The sequence below is a fragment of the Pinus tabuliformis genome, chromosome 1_1 (assembly GCF_031772625.1).
Source record: "Pinus tabuliformis cultivar Carrire ecotype Pingquan chromosome 1_1, CPIR1, whole genome shotgun sequence".
NCBI classification, from domain to species: domain Eukaryota; kingdom Viridiplantae; phylum Streptophyta; class Pinopsida; order Pinales; family Pinaceae; genus Pinus; species Pinus tabuliformis.
In genome coordinates, this window is record NC_142297.1 from 652304966 (window position 1) to 652325868 (window position 20903).

General features: G+C 41.0%; 1 protein-coding gene across 1 annotated transcript in view; it reads right to left on the reverse strand.

The window, feature by feature from the left end:
• Positions 1 to 20903, reverse strand: part of LOC149215076 (etoposide-induced protein) — a 182539-nt gene that overhangs the window by 82180 nt on the left and 79456 nt on the right. Inside the window, exon 8 of the mRNA XM_089392504.1 lies at positions 20786 to 20868. Within this exon, the coding sequence (XP_089248630.1) occupies positions 20786 to 20868 (83 nt within the window). The remainder of the gene's footprint in view (positions 1 to 20785; positions 20869 to 20903) is intronic.

Here is a 20903-nt window from a genome sequence, read left to right on the forward strand (position 1 = left end):
TGCTTTACAGGATGATTTAAAGCTTGATAAGCTCTATTACAAATAGCATGATTTATTGCTAGAATTTATTCTATTTTTAACTAAGAAAGCATAGAAATTGCAGGCTAAAAGACCCCACTCCCTTGCCTGTAAATTTTTTTTGGATTTTTGGACTAATTTGGAAGATTTTTCCCCTCTGAGTCACATGCTCCCGCATCACTACATCTACATGTAACATGAGTATCTAGAACTCTATGTACATCATGCTGCTAGATTCTAGAGGATGTTTCTAGCCATGCAATTTTTATTTATTCCTACATGCTCCTATTCTACTCAAAACCTTGAAAGAAGTCTAGAAGTAAAGAGTTTGACCTAGTCATAGCAAAGATCCGGAGGATCATAGCAAAGATCCGAATGATCATAGCAAAGATCCGAAGGATCTTCCTTCTTTTGCTTCTTTCATTCTTCTTTCATCTCTTGAGTCAAGTGAGCTTCTTCCCTCTTTCTTTTGTTGTTGTTGTCCTTCTTAAGCTTAGGGCAATTCCTTTTGTAATGTCCATATTCTTGGCATCCAAAACATTGGATCTTGGACATTTTGTTGTTTGTTCTTCGTGGACCAAACTTGCCAAATTTACCCTTTCTTTTGGCTATGGTAGCAAATGCTTGCTCCTTTGATCCCACATCTTCTTTTGACTTAAGTCTGGTTTCCTTTGTTCTGCATAGAGACTACATTTCACTGAGAGTAGTTGCTTCCTTCTTGGCATATACGCCAGATGTGAAGTTTCCCCACTCCTTAGGTATAGCATTGAGTACTACAGTTGTCATCTCTCTGTCAGACATGACTTCCCCAAGCTCTTGAAGTTGATCTCTCATTTCAGATATTTTCATGAAGTAGGGAGCTATTCCTTCCTTTGTTATCCTCATCTTGTATAATTCATTCCTTAGAGATATTACTTCTCCGGTGTAGATACCGAGAATAGCTCTACTAGCTTGTCATAGATTTCTTTCGATGTCTCAAACTTGGAGACATAGGGAATGAGAGAATCTTTGATTGACTCTATCAAAATCATTTGAGCTCTTGTCTCATCCTTATTGTACTTGGCTAGGGCTTGAGTCTGTTCCTTAGCAGGGATAGTGATATTCCCTTTGTAATGCTCTAGGAGTTCATTCTCCTTGAGCAGTAGATCAGTGCTCTTCTTCCATGCAAGAAAGTTATTAGTACCTACCAATTTATTGCTTTCCTTGCAAAAAGACATTGATGTATATTCAAAAGGGGACATGTACTTACTTGATAGATTTTGAGATGTAATGGATTCGCTTCCTCTTCAAAGGCTTGCGGCTTGTCTTCCCGAGATCTTGATGATCTTCAAGTGGACTTGCTTCGTGATGATGTTTGCTTGAAGACTTGTAGCTTGATGTAGGTCCTGCTTCAATCTGCTGTTCTTTGTAGGTGCCTTTATATAAGCCTCTTTTTCTAGCTTTGTAGACCTTCTTGATGAGTGATGGACTGTATACCCTTCTTGACCTTGAAGTAATTGAGACTTCTAGGCTTGATGCTTCAACTTTGTAGATGCTTCCACTTGATGAGTGTTCTTGAGTTGCCCTATCCTTGATGTGTCACCTACGCTCTAATACCATGTTGAAGAATCTAGGGCAAAGTAATGTAGTGTGATTCTTCGTTACTTGATAACAATTTGTGGAGTCTTTTTACTTATCTTGTTAGCTTATGCTTCTTCTTCTTCTTATTAGTGCATATGTGTGTGCTTCATCAAACTGCTACCAAAACATAAAAACAAAAACACAAGATGTTGGCTCTCAGCGAGGACCAAAACTCTCTTCTCTTGAGAGGAAAACCCTTTGATGAATTTCTCTTATTGAAGCTTCTATTGATCAATGCCAAACTCTAGACCGCTGACAAGGAGATCCTCCAAGCACAAGCCAAGTCTTCACTCCTTTCTGCACCATATACTCCGACACTTCGTCCTCCTTCCTTTGGCACTTCGTTCTTCTTTCAACTTGTTAGTAACCTTGTTGCTCTTTCTCTAGAGAAGATATTATTGATGAGACCCTTCTTATGATGGTTCCTTTATTTTATCCATGAATCAACTAACTTGGATGACTGTAATGTAGGGTCATTATTACTGCATAAAGGGATCTGATTCTTGCACGTGTGATTGTTTTCTACCCTAGAAAACATTCCCTTAAAATTTGGTCTTGTCCAATGTTACTCGGGAGCGGGAGCGGGAGCGGGGAGCGGGAGCGGGAGCGACCATTTTCAAAAGCTCCCGATTTGGGAGCGGATCCGGGAGCGATTTTTTAAAAATATATATATTTTTTATATTTTTTAATTTTTGATACATATATGTCAACAAAAACATGTAGAATGATGAATTAGACATAAAAAACATAAAAAAACATAGATTGATCATTGAACCATATCACATCAATCATCTAGAAATTATAATCGTCATCAACCATGTCCACAAGTTAGAAAAATACATATTACAACTGCAACATATTGAGTCCTATAAATCATGATTCATCAAATTCAATCTTAAAGTTTCAACTTCAAGCTTTCAGAATTGAAAATTCAATAACATTTATCATCATTGATCACCAAAGTTGTACTTGTAAGCTAAGTTTAACCATTACAAGAAGTAATATCGAAGATATTTCTAAGTCCTAACTTCTAACTGTTAACATGATATGAAATGTTAAAAATTTATAAAATGAAACATGAATAATGAAATGAAATGAAACAACTTTAGTCTTTCACAAAGCATCATATTCATAATTCACAATCATTACCAATGAGTTATAATTGCCAAGGCCCAACTTCAAACGTCAAATTTTCATTGTCACAGTGATATAATGTTTACAAAAAATATCATTATGATATGAAAGAGTCAAGAGTCAAGAGTCAAGGACTCAAAACTCAATAGTTATGAAAACTAAAGTCTAATAGAAACTAAAAAAGACAAGTAAACTGTAAATCTAGATGTGGCCCTTGCCACGAGAGTCTCTAGGAGTATAAGCTGGTCGTGGTGGTCTTCTAGGAGTCTCCCGCACAGACCGACGACCAGAACTAGAACCTCCACGCGAGGGTGTAGATGGAGGTGGCGACAGCAAAGGAACAAGACTCGGACCTCGAGCACTGCTACTGGATGGTGGAGGTGGAGGTGGAGGTGGCATGGCTGTTGCAGCTGCTTCATTTTCATCCCTTACAAGTTCCTCTTCTAGTTCTTCAATATGTACAATGCCATCCTCCAGATTGTCATCCTCTGGGTGATTGTCCCAAATTTTATATGTGGGATCCTCATTAGCCCAATCACAATAATGACTCAACAACCTCAAGTTGTAGTGCACATAAACCAAGCTTTCTGCTCGGTTTTCATTGAGTCTGTTTATTTTCACATTATGTATGTAGCTGTAGGTGCTCCAACACCTCGCTGCAGAAAAAGAATTTACAACCTATGAAAGAACTTTTTTGGACAATTTTGGCAAAAGTCCGTGGCCGCCATATGTTTCCCACCATGTGAGAGATTCAAATTTATCTTTGTCGTCCATTGCATGGAAGTTACCATACAAACCAGTGCCACTGAAGTATCTGCGTATTTCAAGGCGCACAGCTGCACATTCCTCCCTGTCAGGTACCAACTTTTCTAATGCTTCCAAATATCCTTTAGTTACCTCTAGATCTAAATGGGGTTTGGTCCTAACCCCACCCCTGCTGCAGGTTGGCCCAACCAAGATGTAGAGTAGTATTTTGGCGTAAGGATATACGCCAAGCAATGTAGTGGAAGGTTAAGCCTATTCCACCGTTCACACACACAATCATGAATCAGTTTGTACAAGTTGGGATCTCTATTATGAACAATGTCTTTTATTTCCCCCAACATGGTATCCATTTGCTCATACACCTCGCCAATCACTGGTTTGTCTGTATCTGCAAACCGAATCATGTGATAAATTGGCTTGGTGAAAGCCAATACCTGCCTCACACTTGTCCAAAACTGCCCATCAAGAGCGGCCTCCTGCACCATTTCAAAACCTGCCATGTCAGCTACATTTGTAGCCCTTTCCTTTAATACCTGCCAATGTGGACTTGATACCATGCTAGCTAATGCCTCTCTTACCTTCAAAAGGCGCCTGAAGGTGAGGTAATAGCTACCAAATCTAGTCTTCGCAATCTTCAGCAACTCCAATCTCGAGTGACTGCGGAAAAGGCCATGGGTATTGCTATGATTTGTAATAAATTTTATCATTTGTTTGCCTTTCTTGTACAAATTACCAATCCATTGGTATTGTTCATTTTTGTTTTTGACAATATCATGCAACAGAAGGTTCAATGTGTGAACCAAACATCTAGACCAAAATATGTTGGGGTATTTATCCTCAATAATTGCTCCTGTTGCCTTACAATTAGGAGCATTATCAGCGATGACTTGGATGACATTATATGGGCCAATACGCTCAATTGTTTCAATTAATGCTTCTGCAATGTTGATGGCGGTCTTGAACTTGTCTGAGTAATCATGTGCAGCTAGAAAGATGGGACCACTAACAGACACAGTAAGAACACTTATCAATGGCTTGCCTTTTACATTTGTCCATCCATCAGATACAATGGACACCCCATGGTCAGTCCAAGAACTTGTCATTTTATTCAAAGAATGTGATATTTTTGCTTTTTCATGATCAAGGCCAACGGTTCTTGCCTTGTCATACCCAGGGCTCTTGTATCCTTTAGGGGCATCATTTATGGCAGAAACCATTTCGTGCCAATAAGGTGAGCGAAGAACATTGAATGGTATCCCACATGCATAGAGAAACATGTAAACTTTTGAATCCACATCATTCCTACACCCCTCATCAAGGAAATCTGATATGGTTCTACGCCTTAAAGATGATGACCCTGTGCCTCCATGTCCATATCCACTGCCTTGGGAGGATGCTGAAGGAGTTCTTTGTGATTGTGAGCTTGGTTCAAAGAAACCCCTTGATTTTTTTGTTCTTTATTGGGCTTCCTCCTCTTCCCTTATGTATTTGGCTCTCTCCGCTGTTGACACCGCTGTACAAGTTTTGATTCCTATTTGTTTCTCTCCATCCCATGGCCTTTTCCCACAGAGCTGTCTTCTAGCATGGGTGTATGAACCTGTGTAATCAATGTTGCAATGGGGGCAATTAAATTTAGTGGTTCCACCCCCTCTCCCTGTTTCAGCCCTGTTAACATATTTCCACAATGGAGTTTGGTCTTGTTTAATTTTTTGAGGGTCATGTTCACCCTCCTCCAGCCCCTCCTCACCGGGGTTTTCACCCATTTGACTTTCTCCGGCTTCTTCATCCCCCTCTTCAGTTTGGGGCTGGCCCCTCCGTTTCCTACTCTCCAGCACCATAATAACCATAAAAGGGACCAGGAAGAAGAAAATGCCAAGAAATATAGCCAGGTCCATGGTGTTTGATGTTTGTAGGGTTTTGATTCTTAAATCTGCAAATTAATTTAATTTATTGGAATTAATTAATTTAATTTATTAATTTAATTTAAATACATGATTTTTAAACTCAATAAGCTAAATTAAATTAACTAAATTACTACCTAACCAGCTAAACTAACTAAATTACTAAGTTACTTACCTCTGCAGGCTTGCTCCTCGCTCCTTGGCACTTGCTCCTCGCTCCTCAGCACTTGCTCCTCGCTCCTTTGCTCTTGCTCCAGCTCCAAACTCAAGCTCAATGAAGTAACAATGGATATTTTTTGGCCCATTGGCCTTTTAAAACCAAAAAAAAAATTTAAATTTATTTTTTTTCGAGTCCGCGGAATTTTTTTCCACCGACCCGCTCCCGGCCCCGCACGAATCGCTCCAGGAGCGCCGGAGCGATCGCTCCTTAAATCGATTCCTAAAAGACCAAGGAGCACAAATTTTTTTGAGGGAGCACGCTCTCGAGCCGTTCCCGCCCGGAGCGGGATTCGAGAGCGGGTTCGAGGGGGGGGGGGGGCACTCCCCCGCAACATAGGTCTTGTCCCTTCTTCCTTCGTTTGTGAGGGCTTCTCCTTCGCTCTTAAAGGGAGGCCTTTTAGACCTCAACTTTTAACCCAAATAGTGATAAGGATTGAACTGAAGTATTATTGTTGTTGTAGCCGCAAATAGACCACCTTCCTTTGCATGTGTGGTTGTATATGACCCTAAGAACAGCCTTCCAATCTTCGATTTTGTCTTACTTTCCTCGTTGTAATAGAGGCTCCCTTACCTTCTTTCTCAGCTTGGCTTCTTCGCTTATTTCAGAGCCTGCGTTGTCCTCTTTATGAGGGAGTGGACAGCCTCTATATATAGAGGATTTTCCCTCCTCTAGGACGACATGTAGGCCAACTAGTTGATTGTTTTGAGGGCCGACTGGAAGAGTAGATTTCGGATAGTTTCATGGTGGTGCGGCACACTTGAAAGAGCTTCTTGATGGTGCCATGATGATGCCTTAGCTTAGGAGAGGAGACTTGACTTTGCTTGGAGGTTTTCTCTTGAAAAGAATTTTTATTATTATTATTATTGTGACTTATTAAAGCATGGGTTTCATGCTTGGGTCACCATGTTTTAGGTCAAAGTCCCCATTGAGGACTTCTAGGATTTATTCAGGGTTTGTAGAATTATTGTACATTTAAAAAGACCCTTCTTGGGCTTTTAAATCATGTAAAATGGTTAAGTATTGAGTCAAATATGAATTATGTAACCTCCACACCATGTTGGCCTAAGGGAAGATCAAGTCGGCCTAAGACCCTATTCGACCCCACAAGAAGCCTATAAAAGGAAGGACATCAAATTCATTTGGAGCATCACTTCTCATCAAGTTCAAATTCTCTTTATTGGGCAGAAGTGCGAAGTGGGTAGCTCGGAAAGTCTGTTGTCGAGAAGCCGAAGTGAATGCGAGTTTGGGTGAGTCTAAGGAGGCACGGAAAATCGAAATTTTGGTGGTGGCCTCTCTCTATTTCGTGCTCTGGATTGGGAGATTGAAATCTTCCAAGTTGGACTGCTGCCGAAAGTTGTTAGCTGCTGCAAGTTGCTGCATAGTCGAAGTCACGGGGAAGAGGTCAATCTTCTGGAGGCTAACTTAGTGTGGAGGGGAGGTTTGTTCTTGAGCTAGGGTGAAGAGTCTCAAAGAATACTATTGAAAGGAAGAATTACTTTGACTAGGTTTTCCCCTCAAGTGGGGTTTTGCCCTGGCATGTGCCTACATCTTGTGCCCATTGCTTTATGTACTGCTGCATTTGGTAATTGCTTGATGAACTAAATAAAGAACTTATAAAGAATCGCAATAATAAGAAACATCACAAGTAATTATCTATTAGAATATTCCTATTTAGTATTTAATACTCATTCTGTTAGTTGTTGCTATTTTTATTCGTTTAAGCAGTTTCTTAGATGAAACTGAGTGTTTCCATATTCTACATAGAAACTTGATGTTTCTATTATTGTAAATATCTCTGTATTATCATTGAGCTTCTTGCTCATTCTGAATTAATTCATTCAATATTCTTTTATGGTATTGGAGCCAGAAACAAAAAGAGATTTCTTGAATAGTTATTCTCTTCGCATCCTAATCTCTTGAGTTCTTTCATTCCTTTCTAAGGTCGAGCCCTCTGTAAGCCAGGTAGCCTTCACTGAGTCTTAGCCTCGGCTTTGCTCACTGTGATAAAAGCTTACAGTCGTCTATCTCGATACAGAAATGGATTCTTCTCCTGCATTATCATTTCTTCATGTCTAAGCATTTTTTTGAGAAACTCTAGGATCTGGTTTAGAACAAAATTGCCGATTCTATTTGGATAATCGCAGTCGGTTCTTCCTGCATCTCTGTCGTGTTCTCATAGGGCAGCAAGATCTTGGTGTCAGAAGTCGGATCTCCACAGGGTTTTAAAGAAGGGACAGGGCGTGCAGCCATATTCACATTCTCTTTGATCAAACGGTGGCATCGAGAAATTCCGCAGAGCCTTGCGCGTCATCCGCTTAGTCCATTTGATGGGATCGTGGTCAAACGTAGAATTTTTTGCCGTGGCACCTGTGTGTTGAAAAGGGCACTTACGACTTCTGATTAGACGAGGGAGACGGAATTGGCGTCAGCGTGTCGGGTATTATTTTTTATATCGTTCTCGCCCACGTATAATCGTTTTTTGCGTGTCGGGCATTATTTTATTTTTATATCGACCTTGCCCTCGTATCATCGTTTTTCTTTGGGTTTCGCTCTGCGGAGTTCTGTTTTGCCAAGGGTCAATCGATCGATTTTAGAGCTAAATCGACCTGATTCCAATCCGGAAGCTCTCGGATCACCGCAGATCTCAGTGATTCTGCGTGTTGGAAGCTTTTTGAACGGAATCGTCTGGCACTGTCGGCTTGGACTCAGCGGCAGTCATTACTATCAGCGGCTTCTTTAGAACTGATATTTGAATTTCCCGTATAGTAGCGGCAGTCATCAGGGATTCAAACGTGGGTTCTCCATTGTTTACGACAGTAGCAAGAAAAAAAATATATAGCAGAAATTCAAAAACAGTGTGTCGGTGCTACTGTTCTCAAGCTGCCTCTGTATTAGTTTGACGTTGCAGTGTAAAACGAAGGTTTGCAATTTTTTGTGGAGATTTATTTCTGTTGGGTATATATATATATATATTTTAAAAACCTATCTTACAGAACAAATTATGTTTTTTTTATTTGCACCAGGATAAGCGGGCAGCTTCATTAAAATCTGTGTCAGACTTCTGTTTTGAAAATGGCCACGCTCACCAATCTGATGTTAGAAGGAAATCAATGTTTTAATGGCAGCAACTATAACATTTGGAAACAAAGAATGCTGACCATTTTTGAATACAGGCGTCTTGATCAGCTCATTTTGGGCAAAGAGCTTCGTCCCGGTACAGTTGGTACCGATCAAGATAAATTTGATGATCGAAATCGAGAGGCTGTTATGCTTCTCAAGCTCTCTGTCGCTGATGATCAGTTACCGCAGATTCCTTCTGGCAAGACAGCTGCCGAGATTTGGGAACAGTTGAAAGAACTGCACGAAACATCTGACAAAAGCAGAGCTTTTTTCCTCAAAAATCAGTTGTTCTCCATCATGATGGACGAACATATGTCTTTACAGGAACATCTCAACAAAATTAAAGACATTCGAGATCAGCTCGAAGCTATTGGTAGGACCATGGAGGAAGAAGATATGGTATTCATTACTTTGAAAAGTCTATCGAAAACTTATGAACATTTCATAGAAACACTCAACATTACCACCACAAATGTTGATCTGAAGTTTCCAGAGCTATGCACCAAACTCCTGCAGCAGGATCGGTGGAAACAACAGTTTGGTAGTGGTGCTTCATCAGTGTCTTCGGAAAATGCATTTGCTGCAAAATATCAGTCCTCTCAGTCCTTTCAGCAGAAAGGCTCTTCTCAGCCTTTTGATCCTGCTAGGAAGAAAAGTGTGCAGTGTAATTACTGTCACAGGTTCGGCCACATGAAGAAAGATTGCCGACAGAGGATTGCTTCTGAACAGAAGAAACAGGGAGGGCCCCATCAGACAGCAAATGTTGCAGAACATTCTGAGCAGACAGATTCTGCCTTTTACGCCTTTATGGCTAAAAGGTCTTCAGATCATGTTCCTTCCTCTGCCTGGTACATTGATTCTGGTGCATCACGCCATTTCTCTCACAGGCGTGACTAGTTTATTGACTTCTCACCTTTCAGTGATTCCGTGGTATTTGGCGGAGGTGAAAAGTACACAGTAGTTGGCAGAGGTACAGTTCAAATCCAGTCTGGTGGGCGCACACTCATCTTTCTGAATGTATACTATGTCCCTGGTATGGAAATCAATCTGTTGTCTGTCAGTCAGATTATGAGGAATTCTCCTCAGCTTGATGTAGTATTCAGTGCACACAAGTGCTCTATTATTGACAAGGAGACTAGTCTAACAGTTGTTGTTGGCCTCGAAGACCATGGTCTATCACTCTATACAGACTACTTGACACTGGTGACTCTTCAGAAGTGGCTCTAGCAGCACGTGTCTCTCCCATCAGCACTCTCTGGCATCAGCGATATGGGCATCTAAATATGCAGTATCTCTCTCTGCTCTCTCGGGAGGGACTTGTGTCAGGATTACCTGATATTCAGACTCAGCAGTTGGGGGTATGCAGCGCCTGTCAAGCGGGAAAGCAACATCGGTCTTCATTCAAGGATGGAGAATCTTGGCGCGCATCTAAGGTACTCCAGTTACTTCATGCTGATATTTGTGGTCCTATGAATACAGCTTCTATCACTGCTTGCAAATATTTTTTACTTATTGTTGATGATTTCAGTAGTAAGATGTGGGTGTATTTTTTAAAAAATAAATCTGATGCACTTAGTACATTTCAGAAGTTTAAAACCATAGTTGAAAAAGAGTCTGGCTGTAACATCATGACCCTTAGGACCGACAATGGGGGGGAATTTTGTTCTTCAGCTTTTGCCAACTTCTGTGATATTCATGGCATCAAACGTCAGTTAACCACCCCCTACACTCCTCAGCAGAACAGTGTTGTCGAGCGTCGCAACCGCACGGTTGTTGAAATGGCTCGTTCCATGCTACAACACAGGAGTGTTCCAAAAAAATTCTGGGCTGAAGCAGTATTTACTGCTGTTTATCTTCTTAACCGATCACCTACTCAGGCTGTTAAAGGGAAGACTCCTGAAGAGGTTTGGTCTGGCCGTAAACCTAAGATCAGTCACCTCAAAGTATTTGGCTCAGTTGCATATGTTTGGATTCCACCTGCTAAGCGCTCTAAGTTGGATTCCAAAAGCCAGAAACTCATGATGACAGGTTACAGTGATCATCACAAGGCCTATAGGCTGATAGATATAGCCACCGGTCGTCTTAGCTTCAGTCGTGATGTAGTATTTGATGAAGACAGAGGATTCTTTCAGTCTTCTTCTTCTGAGCAGTGTTCTGAGGATCAGCCTCACAGTGTTCTTCTTCCGGTCGGTCCACCTGATGGGAGGGATGATATAGCATCAGTATTTGATAATACTCTATCTGAGCTTCCTCCAGAAAACAACCCTCCTCTTGATGCCCCTATTGCTCATGAGTCTTCTCCACCTCCTCCTGATATTGGTTCCTCTACTCTTCGGCCTAAATGGTGGGCTAAAACTATTGGTGATCTCCGAGATGATGAGCTTCTTGAAGGTAGAACTTCTAGACATAAGAACAAACAACAGTCTACAGTCAATTTTGCTCTTATGGCTAACCTTCACAGTATTTTTGAGCCTCAAACCTATTCAGAGGCTAAGGGTACATCTGAGTGGGAACAGGCTATGGAAGCCGAATTCCAAAGTCTTCAGAAGAATCACACCTGGACACTTTTTGATCTTCCTGCAGGGAAAAAGCCCATAGGCTGCAAATGGGTGTATAAAGTGAAATACAAAGCTGATGGAACCATAGACAAGTATAAAGCTCGTCTTGTGGCTCGAGGGTTCTCACAGAAGGAAGGCATCGACTATGAAGTGACTTTTGCTCCTACAGCGAAGATGAGTACCATAAGGCTTGTCCTTGCCCTAGCAGCTCAGTTCAATTGGAAAGTTCATCAGATGGATGTAAAGAGTGCTTTCCTAAATGGTGATCTCCAAGAAGAAGTCTACATGACGCAGCCTTCAGGATTCAAGGTTGCTGGTCAAGAACAGAAAGTGTGTCGATTAGCTAAAGCCATTTATGGATTGAAGCAAGCTCCTCGGGCTTGGTACATGAAAATTGATCAGTACCTGACAGATCAGGGTTTTCAGCGGAGCCCATCTGATGCAAACCTGTATATCAAGCATATTGCTGATGATATCTTGCTTGTGGTTGTCTATGTGGATGACCTTATCATTACTGGCAGCTCTGCACATTTGATCCATGGGATCAAACAAGATTTATGCAGAACTTTTGAGATGACAGACTTGGGACTTCTTCATTACTGTCTGGGGGTTGAAGTTTAGCAGACTGAAAATCATATCTTTCTCTCTCAGTCCAAGTATGCAAAAAATCTTGTGGACAAGTTCAGAATGCAGGATTGCAAACCAGCCACGACTCCTATGGAACCAGGGCTCAAACTTTCATCTCATTCATCCTCTCCCCTTGTGGATGAAACTTTATTCAGGCAACTAGTGGGCAGTCTCATCTATCTTACTGCCATCAGGCCTGACATCAGTTTTGCAGTAAGCTATATCTCCCGCTTTATGTCAGCTCCTAAAGCTGATCATTGGATAGCAGAAAAGCGTGTGCTACGATATGTGCGTGGTACTTATGATTATGGCCTCTTATATACTCGCAGTTCCAATCCTATTCTCAATGGTTACACTGACTCTGACTGGGCCGGTTCGGTTGATGACCGTAAATCTACAGCTGGGTATGTGTTTAGTCTAGGATCTGGTGTTGTTACTTGGACTAGTAAGAAGCAACAAGCAGTGGCTCTCTCCTCAACAGAAGCAGAGTATCGGGGAGCAGTTAAGGCATCCTGTGAGGCAGTTTGGCTTCGACGTATGCTTGCAGATATGCATGTTTCCCAGACCAGGCCTACTTCTTTGTTTTGTGATAATCAGGGAGTTCTCAAACTTGCCAAAAATCCGGTCTTTCATGAACGAACAAAGCATGTGGAAACTCATTGCCACTACATTCGCCAGCTTGTTGAAGACGGCTCAGTTCAGTTGCAATATGTTCCCACAACAGAGCAGCCCGCCGACATCTTCACCAAGCCTCTTGGTCCTGATAAATTTGTAAAATTCAGAGGGTCTATTGGTGTTGTAAATAGATTGAGTATTAAGGGAGGGTATTATAATATTCCTATTTAGTATTTAATACTCATTCTGTTAGCTGTTGCTATTTTTATTCGTTTAAGCAGTTTCTTAGATGAAACTGAGTGTTTCCTTATTCTACATAGAAACTTGATGTTTCTATTATTGTAAATATCTCTGTATTATCATTGAGCTTCTTGCTCATTCTGAATTAATTCATTCAATATTCTTTTATTATCAAGATCGAGAAAATCTTTACTGCCTTTCTGATTTTCCAACGCACCTTTGGTCAAGGAAGAGCTTCAAAGAATGTTCGATGCAGGGATAATAGCCCCTATACGACATTCGTCTTGGATCTGTAATCCTACGATCAACCATAAAAAGATTGGTAACATTAGGATGTGTATTGACTTTAGGGATCTCAATTGTGTGTGTCTAAAGGACAATTACCCCTTGCCCAATATGGAGAATCTCCTGCAAAAGAATAATGGGGTCCCAAATGATGTCATTCCTTGATGGTTTTTTGGGATATAACCAAGTCATTGTAAAGGAAGAAAATCGCCTGAAAACTGCCTTCACCACACCATGGGGAACATACATGTATCTTAGGATGTCATTTGGCCTCCTCAATGTTGGATCCACCTTCCAAAGAGCTATGGATTTTGCTTTTAGAGACCTCATTGGAAAGATCATGGAGATCTATCAAGATGATTTGACTATCGCCTCTAAACAAAGACATGATCATTGCAAGCACCTGAGAAAGGTATTTGAGAAGTGTAGGCAATACAGCATCTCCCTGAATCCTAAGAAGTCGATATTCGATGTTGACAAAGGTAAACTATTAGGGCACATGGTCTCTAAGGATGGGATTAGCATTGACCCTGAAAGAATTCAAGCCATCAAAAGCATCCCTCCTCCTAAGGATCAAAGCGCCTTAAGATCCTTTTTCAGCAAAATAAACTTTGTAAGAAGATTTGTGCCAAATTTTGTTGAAATCATCAAACCTATGAATGACCTCCTAAAGAAGGGTACTCCCTACTTATGGAGCCAAATGAAAAATGAGGCCTTTGAAGAAATAAGGAAAGAATTGCCTTTGCTCTCGTCCTCATCAGCCCCGATTCCTCATAGTACATAGATGCATCTTTGCATATTTTATTTTTTTGTTGATTTTATAGCCTAAAATTTAGCATGTGCGATCATGAGATGTCATGAAAGCGTGTTGCCTTGTGTTTTTCATCTATTATATGTGCAGGTGACAGGTCTAAGGTAACAAAGAGATTGTTGGAGTTCTCGTGACCTCCCGTTCAAGTAGCTTCGTTCACCTCTTCGAGAGATCACGTCCCAGTTGGAGCCAGATGTTACCAACCATTTTGTGGGTGATATCCCTAGGAGAATTTTTTTCTCCAAGATGGTCCTTAGCCGGCAGCCAGTAGCCCCTTGCAGCCACCAGCTAGCTCATTATGCCATTTCTCCGCCACCTGGGCCAAACATGTAGTCACTCACCCATCTGCCATGATCATATGTTTCAAGGTGGGCCTCCCAAACCTAAAGGTATCCCTTGTAATTTGGTATAGTTTCCTTATCATGGACACTTCTAGGCATGGATTAATGGGGGGATTTGGAGAAAAGAATGGTTAGGTTTGTGCTCTTGTCCCCTAGACCCCTTTTGGATATTAACCTTGGATTCTAGTCTCGTGGGATCTCTTTTACTGACCATTTGGCTTTAGGGATGGTATTTCACGGGAAACCCTAATTCTGGTTACATGGTCTCGCTCCCTGGTCCGCATATATTACCCCTTTTCCACTCACTGCTACCCCATTCATTATTTCTCCCACTTGGGTCCACATTTCACCATTTGGTCCACATAGGGTTAGCTCGCCCCTTTCCCTTACCCACACCTTGGGTTAGGCCTGGAATGATGCCCCGGAAGTTGATGCAAATAAAAAGAAAGATAAAAGCATATTTTGCCACATTCAACAGGAAAATCTAAAGATAAAATGCAAAAGATGGTTGGGACAAACACATTTAGCACGAGGGCGAAAGCCAATACATGAGATCTACCCCATCATCATGGCCATCACCCTAGTTCCTACAGGTTCTATGAGCCTCCTTCATCATATAGGAACACATGATTGTTCCAACCCCTGGTGCGCAATGAACTGCCCTACCTTAAAAAGGGGTGTTCAATGCTATACCTTATGCATCATGATCTTACCCCTTAAACCCCGAGCAATTGGTCAAAGAAAATCATAAAAAGGCAAAAGGCATACAAAGAAGGGTGGAAAATCAAGGTCGGGGCACCTCATGTACCACGATTGCTCCCTCCTATACATTATAAACCCAAGTGGGGCTTCCCTTTTATTAGCTAACCTTGTACCCAGTGTTTTTAAAACCGGAACCGGTGACCGGACCGGTCCACCTAATGAACCGGTTTACCGACCGGAACCGGTCTAACCAGGACTGGTTTGGTCTAAACGAACCGGTTTTTAAAAAATACATTAAATAATTAATTTTTAATGAAACAAAACTATTTTTAAGATGTAAAACCATGATTCCAAGCCAATAGAGACAAAATATGCAAAGTTTGCTCATTTATATACCAACAGCTCAACTATAACTCTGCTACAACAACATCAAGCATGAAACCCTAGCACCTCAATAGTTCTGCTGAAGGTACATATCATCATGTGCACTAAGCCAAACAAACACACACTGGAGACTGATACAGACCATCAACAAACTCTGTCTTTTCCCAACAATTGTATGTCACTGTCAAAACTTAGTTGCAGGCCTCAGCTGCACTTTGTCCAACCACACGATCAACCCAGCTTAGCAGTCTTAGTCGTATCTTGCAACTTTGATCAATGAGATGATATTTCCATTGCCATAGACTTCAAATCTGATCAACATATGAAAACCCTAGTAGATTCTTGACAGTGATTAGGTATTCAACAATAAGAAACTTCTACTCATTAATAACATCAAGCAGTGTAACAACTAGCCCATCAATTCAACATCATCATTAGAATCTAACGAGCATATTCTGTCTTAACAAGCTTGCCAATAAACTCAATAATACATGTCACTGTGATCATCTTAGCTAACATCCATAAATGGTTGGCACAGTAATATGGCATCAATGAAGGTTAATACACAAACCCTTGCAATATTAGAAACTTTGCATACTTAGTCATGTTAACTACCAGCCAAGGATCATAGATAGAAAATTAGCTTGATGTTTAGACTCAGACCATTGCTGGAATCATAGATGTTACTGATGAAAGTATCCTGAAGATATCAATCAATATTGATTATCAATGCTGATACATATGCCCTTCTACTTCACTCCTAGAGGTGAATCTGATCAAGGAACTTGTCCTACAGTGACCAACTATTTATATCACAGATCTGAAGGGAATTTGCTGCAGCTTTTTGGTCACAAGTTTGGGCTTGTCAAAACATCCAGAGGATTCATCAATGTTGCACTTCATGACCTCACCCACAAGTACAATTTCAATATGATTTTTAAATGATCTCAGGAGTATTGTACCTCAAACTTCAAGGATCACAAATTCTTCTTCAATGATGCCACGGAATTTTGCTTCAGTTTAGTTTCTAGAAAGGACTGAATATGTCTAACAAGGACAATCCACCACAATGTACTGTTGTTCCTTGCAAAAATTAACCATTGTTTGATCTTGATTCACTGCAAACATTTCAGAGAATTTGCAACTGGTGTGGAGGCTTGAAGTGAGCTTGATCTAGGTTTGATCACAAGCTTCAGATCAACGGCAAAATCAATGACAAACAATCAAACCTTTCTCCAGATCTTATGTGAAAGAAGTTTCAGGTTAAACTCAAACCAAGGATAATTAGTAAGCTAATCAAGGAATGCCTCAGCTCGGACTTTAGCCTTGTCTACATACTGTTGCGCAGATTAAGGTTTGATTCAGCCTCAGGAATGCCTTCAATAGCCTGCATACAGATTCAAAACCAAACTGTCCATAAACCGGCCGGTTTAGGACGGAACCGGCCGGTTTGCTACAAACCAGCCGGTTCCGCCCTAAACCGACCGGTTTTGACCGGTTAGGGCCTGTTTTTGGGCACATAAGGTAATAAACCGGGTTTGTTAGGCCGGTTCGGACCGGCCAAGCCTCCAACCGGCCAGTTAGACCGGTTACCGGTTTTTGTGGCCGGTTTTTAAAACTATGCTTGTACCCCAGCATGTGGCCCAGGGCTGCCCCTTCTCATCCACTACATCATTCACCTATCTGTACCATACCACCAGCTTTCAAAGGATGTACCTTGAACATACTATCCCCTTTAGAAGTAGAAACCACCTAATAGGATACTTGATTAACCCCATTTGGAGTTTAGGAGACATTGGCACATCTCGAATCCCGTTATGGAAGGGAAAGCCATTATAAGTCTCCACTTGTGGTCCATGGTTGGTAAGTTCATTTACTCGATTTCTCTAATGACTTGTTGTACTGGAAGGCTAGGGTACGCATTGGATCTTATGCAGGATTGCAGATGGTCTCCATCTTGGATTTGGTCTCCCTATACGGGGTCCTAACTCTCCAAAGGGCTTGGCACATAGTGTGTGTGTTGAGAGCCATGGGCCTCCACAACAGTAGACAGCACTCCATGGATCCCCGAGGATGTTCAGAGGTTGCTCGAGATTCACTTGTTGGACAAGGAAGATGCACCTAGTTTACCTTTTCCCAGTCGGCCCCACAGACGTACCAATCACTTGGCAGTTGACCAGGACTTGTAGGATGATGCGGCATCACCTACACCATCATCAGAGCCCTTGCAGATGATCTACAGGCATCTTTGATTCATTTGGAGACCCATGAGATTATTATTGTGGCCCCACATCCACTGGGAGCACCAGGGGCTTATCGTTTGGAGAACAAGGGGTCAATCCCTTGCCCATCACTTTTGAGGGTCCTATTCTTCATTATGGCACCTATTGACCTCACCAGGCCTCTTAGAGGGTCCTACGACATGTATTATTCATCATCTGACCTCTTAAGAGTCTTATTATTCCATTTGTGAGCTACTTTGGTGGGCTTGTCTCCAAAAGTTATATTATTAGCATATTATTTTATTTTTGGGGCTTATGTGGGCCTACGAGACTAATTCGAACTCCTTATTAGTGTATAAATACAAGCGAGATGAGTTCATTTGCTCATCATCACTTTGGATTGGATCTCTTCTCTCTCTTGAGAATTTCACACTTTCTTGGAGGATGAACTGGAGCTTGATGGATGAATTTTGATGTTTGGATTTAGTTTATCTTATCTTGGAGCTTCTCTATTGTCAAATTATGGATGGTTGGATATGTTCTATTACATGTACGTACATGTTATTAATGTTATTCTTGTTTTACTTTGTCATACACATTGGATTGGGATTTTCGCTCTTTTTAGGGCTAATTGTTGCATGCATTTACTGCTTAAATTGTGGAATTTTGACTCTATATAGCATCTCTCAATGTATGGGCCATTTAATTTGAATGAAATTTCATAAGGATAACTCTATCAATGAATTCATCTTGATAAGCCACCACCTTTTGCAAGTCAAAGTATAAATTTGTAAGGTTGCTTCCCTTTGCCCTAGAAGGCTAGCGAGGTAGTCTTAAAGCCTCCTTGACTAAGAAACAAGGTCCTCATTCATATTTATCGTAGACTCCATTCTCCCAAGACTAAGGCACTAATCTACCAAGAGGTGGTCACCCAAAATCAAATCTTTCTCATCTTCTCCTAGGTCTAGCCAAGTTGGCTCACCTAGGGCATCATTTTCCCGACAAAATAGCCTTACAAAAAGTTCGATCTCCTAGCATCTCTTGCTTTGGTGTCTCCTCAAGGCCTCTTCCAATTTTGAAGCCATTCCGATAGAAGAGTTGTGAGAAATGCCAAGGCCTAGCTCTGAGATCAAACTTTGCCCTAGTATCCCAAGGTTAGTGCCTCATGGGATCAATTCAACACATTTAAGTGAAAATTCTTTCTTTGATCCTTCCCCCTCCTTATATGGGTTAAGAACATTATTGGTTGATGAATCCTTGCGTCATGACCTAAGTTGGGCCCACCTGGTCCCATGTGGTCCCACTCCTTTGAAAAGACAATTCTTCAAGAACCATCTAGGATACCAATTTCAATAATTATTTTAAGGATTGGGAAACTCTTTCACAAGTCATATCCCATAAATCTACCCCTAGAGCCCCACATTCTTCTCCTAAAAGACATTGTACCTTGCTTAGAAAGCAAGCAAGCTCCATTCTTAAACCTCTTCTGGAAAGGGATTATTTGGATCAATTTATATCCACTTGTTGACTTATCCTTCATTTTGTGACTCCGTATATACCGGGTCTCCTCCCATCGGTGAAAGTCCGTAAATAGTAGGGAGCCTTAGCTGAGGTGACAGTGGACTAAGTCTCCACTTGTTGCCCTTCGTCTAGCATTTGACCCTTTAGGAATCCCCTTTAGGTCCCCTGCTAGTTTGAGCAGTAACAGTACCTAGAGAGGTTGAAAGATTTAGTCCATCTTAGTCCCACTTGGATAGATTGCCCTAGTCAGGAATCTAGTGCATGGCATTGCGGTGCCTAAACTCTTCATAGTTCATATGTTTTGAGATCTTCCTTGTACTTGTATATGTTGTTATGAATACCTCCCTAGTGAAGAGGGAGTGTTGACGAATGTAACTAGGTCTGCTCTTCATAAATGTATTTGAGTCATTATGCAATGTATTTGTCAAAAGAATGAAAAATAATTTTTTTATTATTACTACAATGACTTATTAAAGCATGGGTTTCATGCTTGGGTTATCTTTTATTAGTCAAAGTCCCCATTGTGGACTCCTAGGATTTATATTGAGTCATTAGAGTCATTGTACATTTTATGAGACCCTTCTTGCGCTTTTGAATTATGTAAAAGGATTTATTAAGACAACTCGAGTGGGCCTAATGGTTAAGAGCATGTGTTTCCTCCTAAGAGGTCACAGGCTCAAAACGAAAGGGGGGTAGAGTATGTATGTCTTCGTAGACCTAGCAGCCAAATCGTTGCGCGGAGGTGGGTCCCTTGTCCCACAAACAAGGGGGTCTCATACACCAATTTGGTGTATGGCTTGGCTATGACATTAAAATTGGATAATAATAATAATTATTGAGTTAAATTAGGTATTTGACACCTCCACTCCAAGTCAACCTCAAACTGGGTAATTCAACCTCACCAGAAGCCTATATATTGGAGCAGTTCGAATTCATTTAGATTCACTCTCTCTCACACAAGTTCGATATCCAGAAAAAAATGTTGGAAAAGCGTGAAGTAAGAAAGGAGGCTAAAAGGAGTACGAAGTTGGAGAAGAAGGGAGAAAAAGGCAAGATTGAAATTTGGGCTGTCCATCTCTCTCTCTCGTGTGGATTCCTCTACGAGATCGAAGTCTTTCTTGTCAAGTCAAAGTTGTTGTTGTTGTTGCTGCTGCCATTTGTTGGGTCGAAGTGCTGCTGCTTCAAGGTCAAAGTTGTTGGAAGAGGAGGTTGACTTGGTGGTTGGAGGAGGTCTATGTCTAGGTTGAAGAGTCTCAAGAAAAATATTGAAGGAAGAGATTTTGACTGGGTTTTCCCCTAGATAGGGTTTTTCCTTGGCAGATTGCCTACATCTTGTGTCTTGTGTCTTGTGTATTGTGTTTTTATGATCTTCATACACACATAATTTGGTAATTGCTTGATGAAAGATAATATAACAAAGAAGTAAAAGAAGCCAACATAATTCACAAGTAATTATCAAGAAAGAGAAATCTAACCCTAACTCTACTAGCATTGATTTCTTAACACTCTTGATCCATTACCTCAACGTGTACTCTCTTTTTTTATTAACTACCTCCTGTATTTGCCTCCAAAGTTTGACTCTTACAAACTTCAATTTGAAGCAAGAAAACAAAACGGAATGAGACAAATGCACGGCAAGTTTCATACATGAAACATAATAGGAGAAAATAACATCTAATCAAGAAGAAGCAAATGCCATACCAAAACCAGCAAAAAAAGCCCAATTTGTTTCAAAGAAGTAGATTCTCTTAGAAAGACTCCATTCAATGAAGTTCCATTTGTACCTGCATATAACAAGATGTGATCAAATTTATTTATC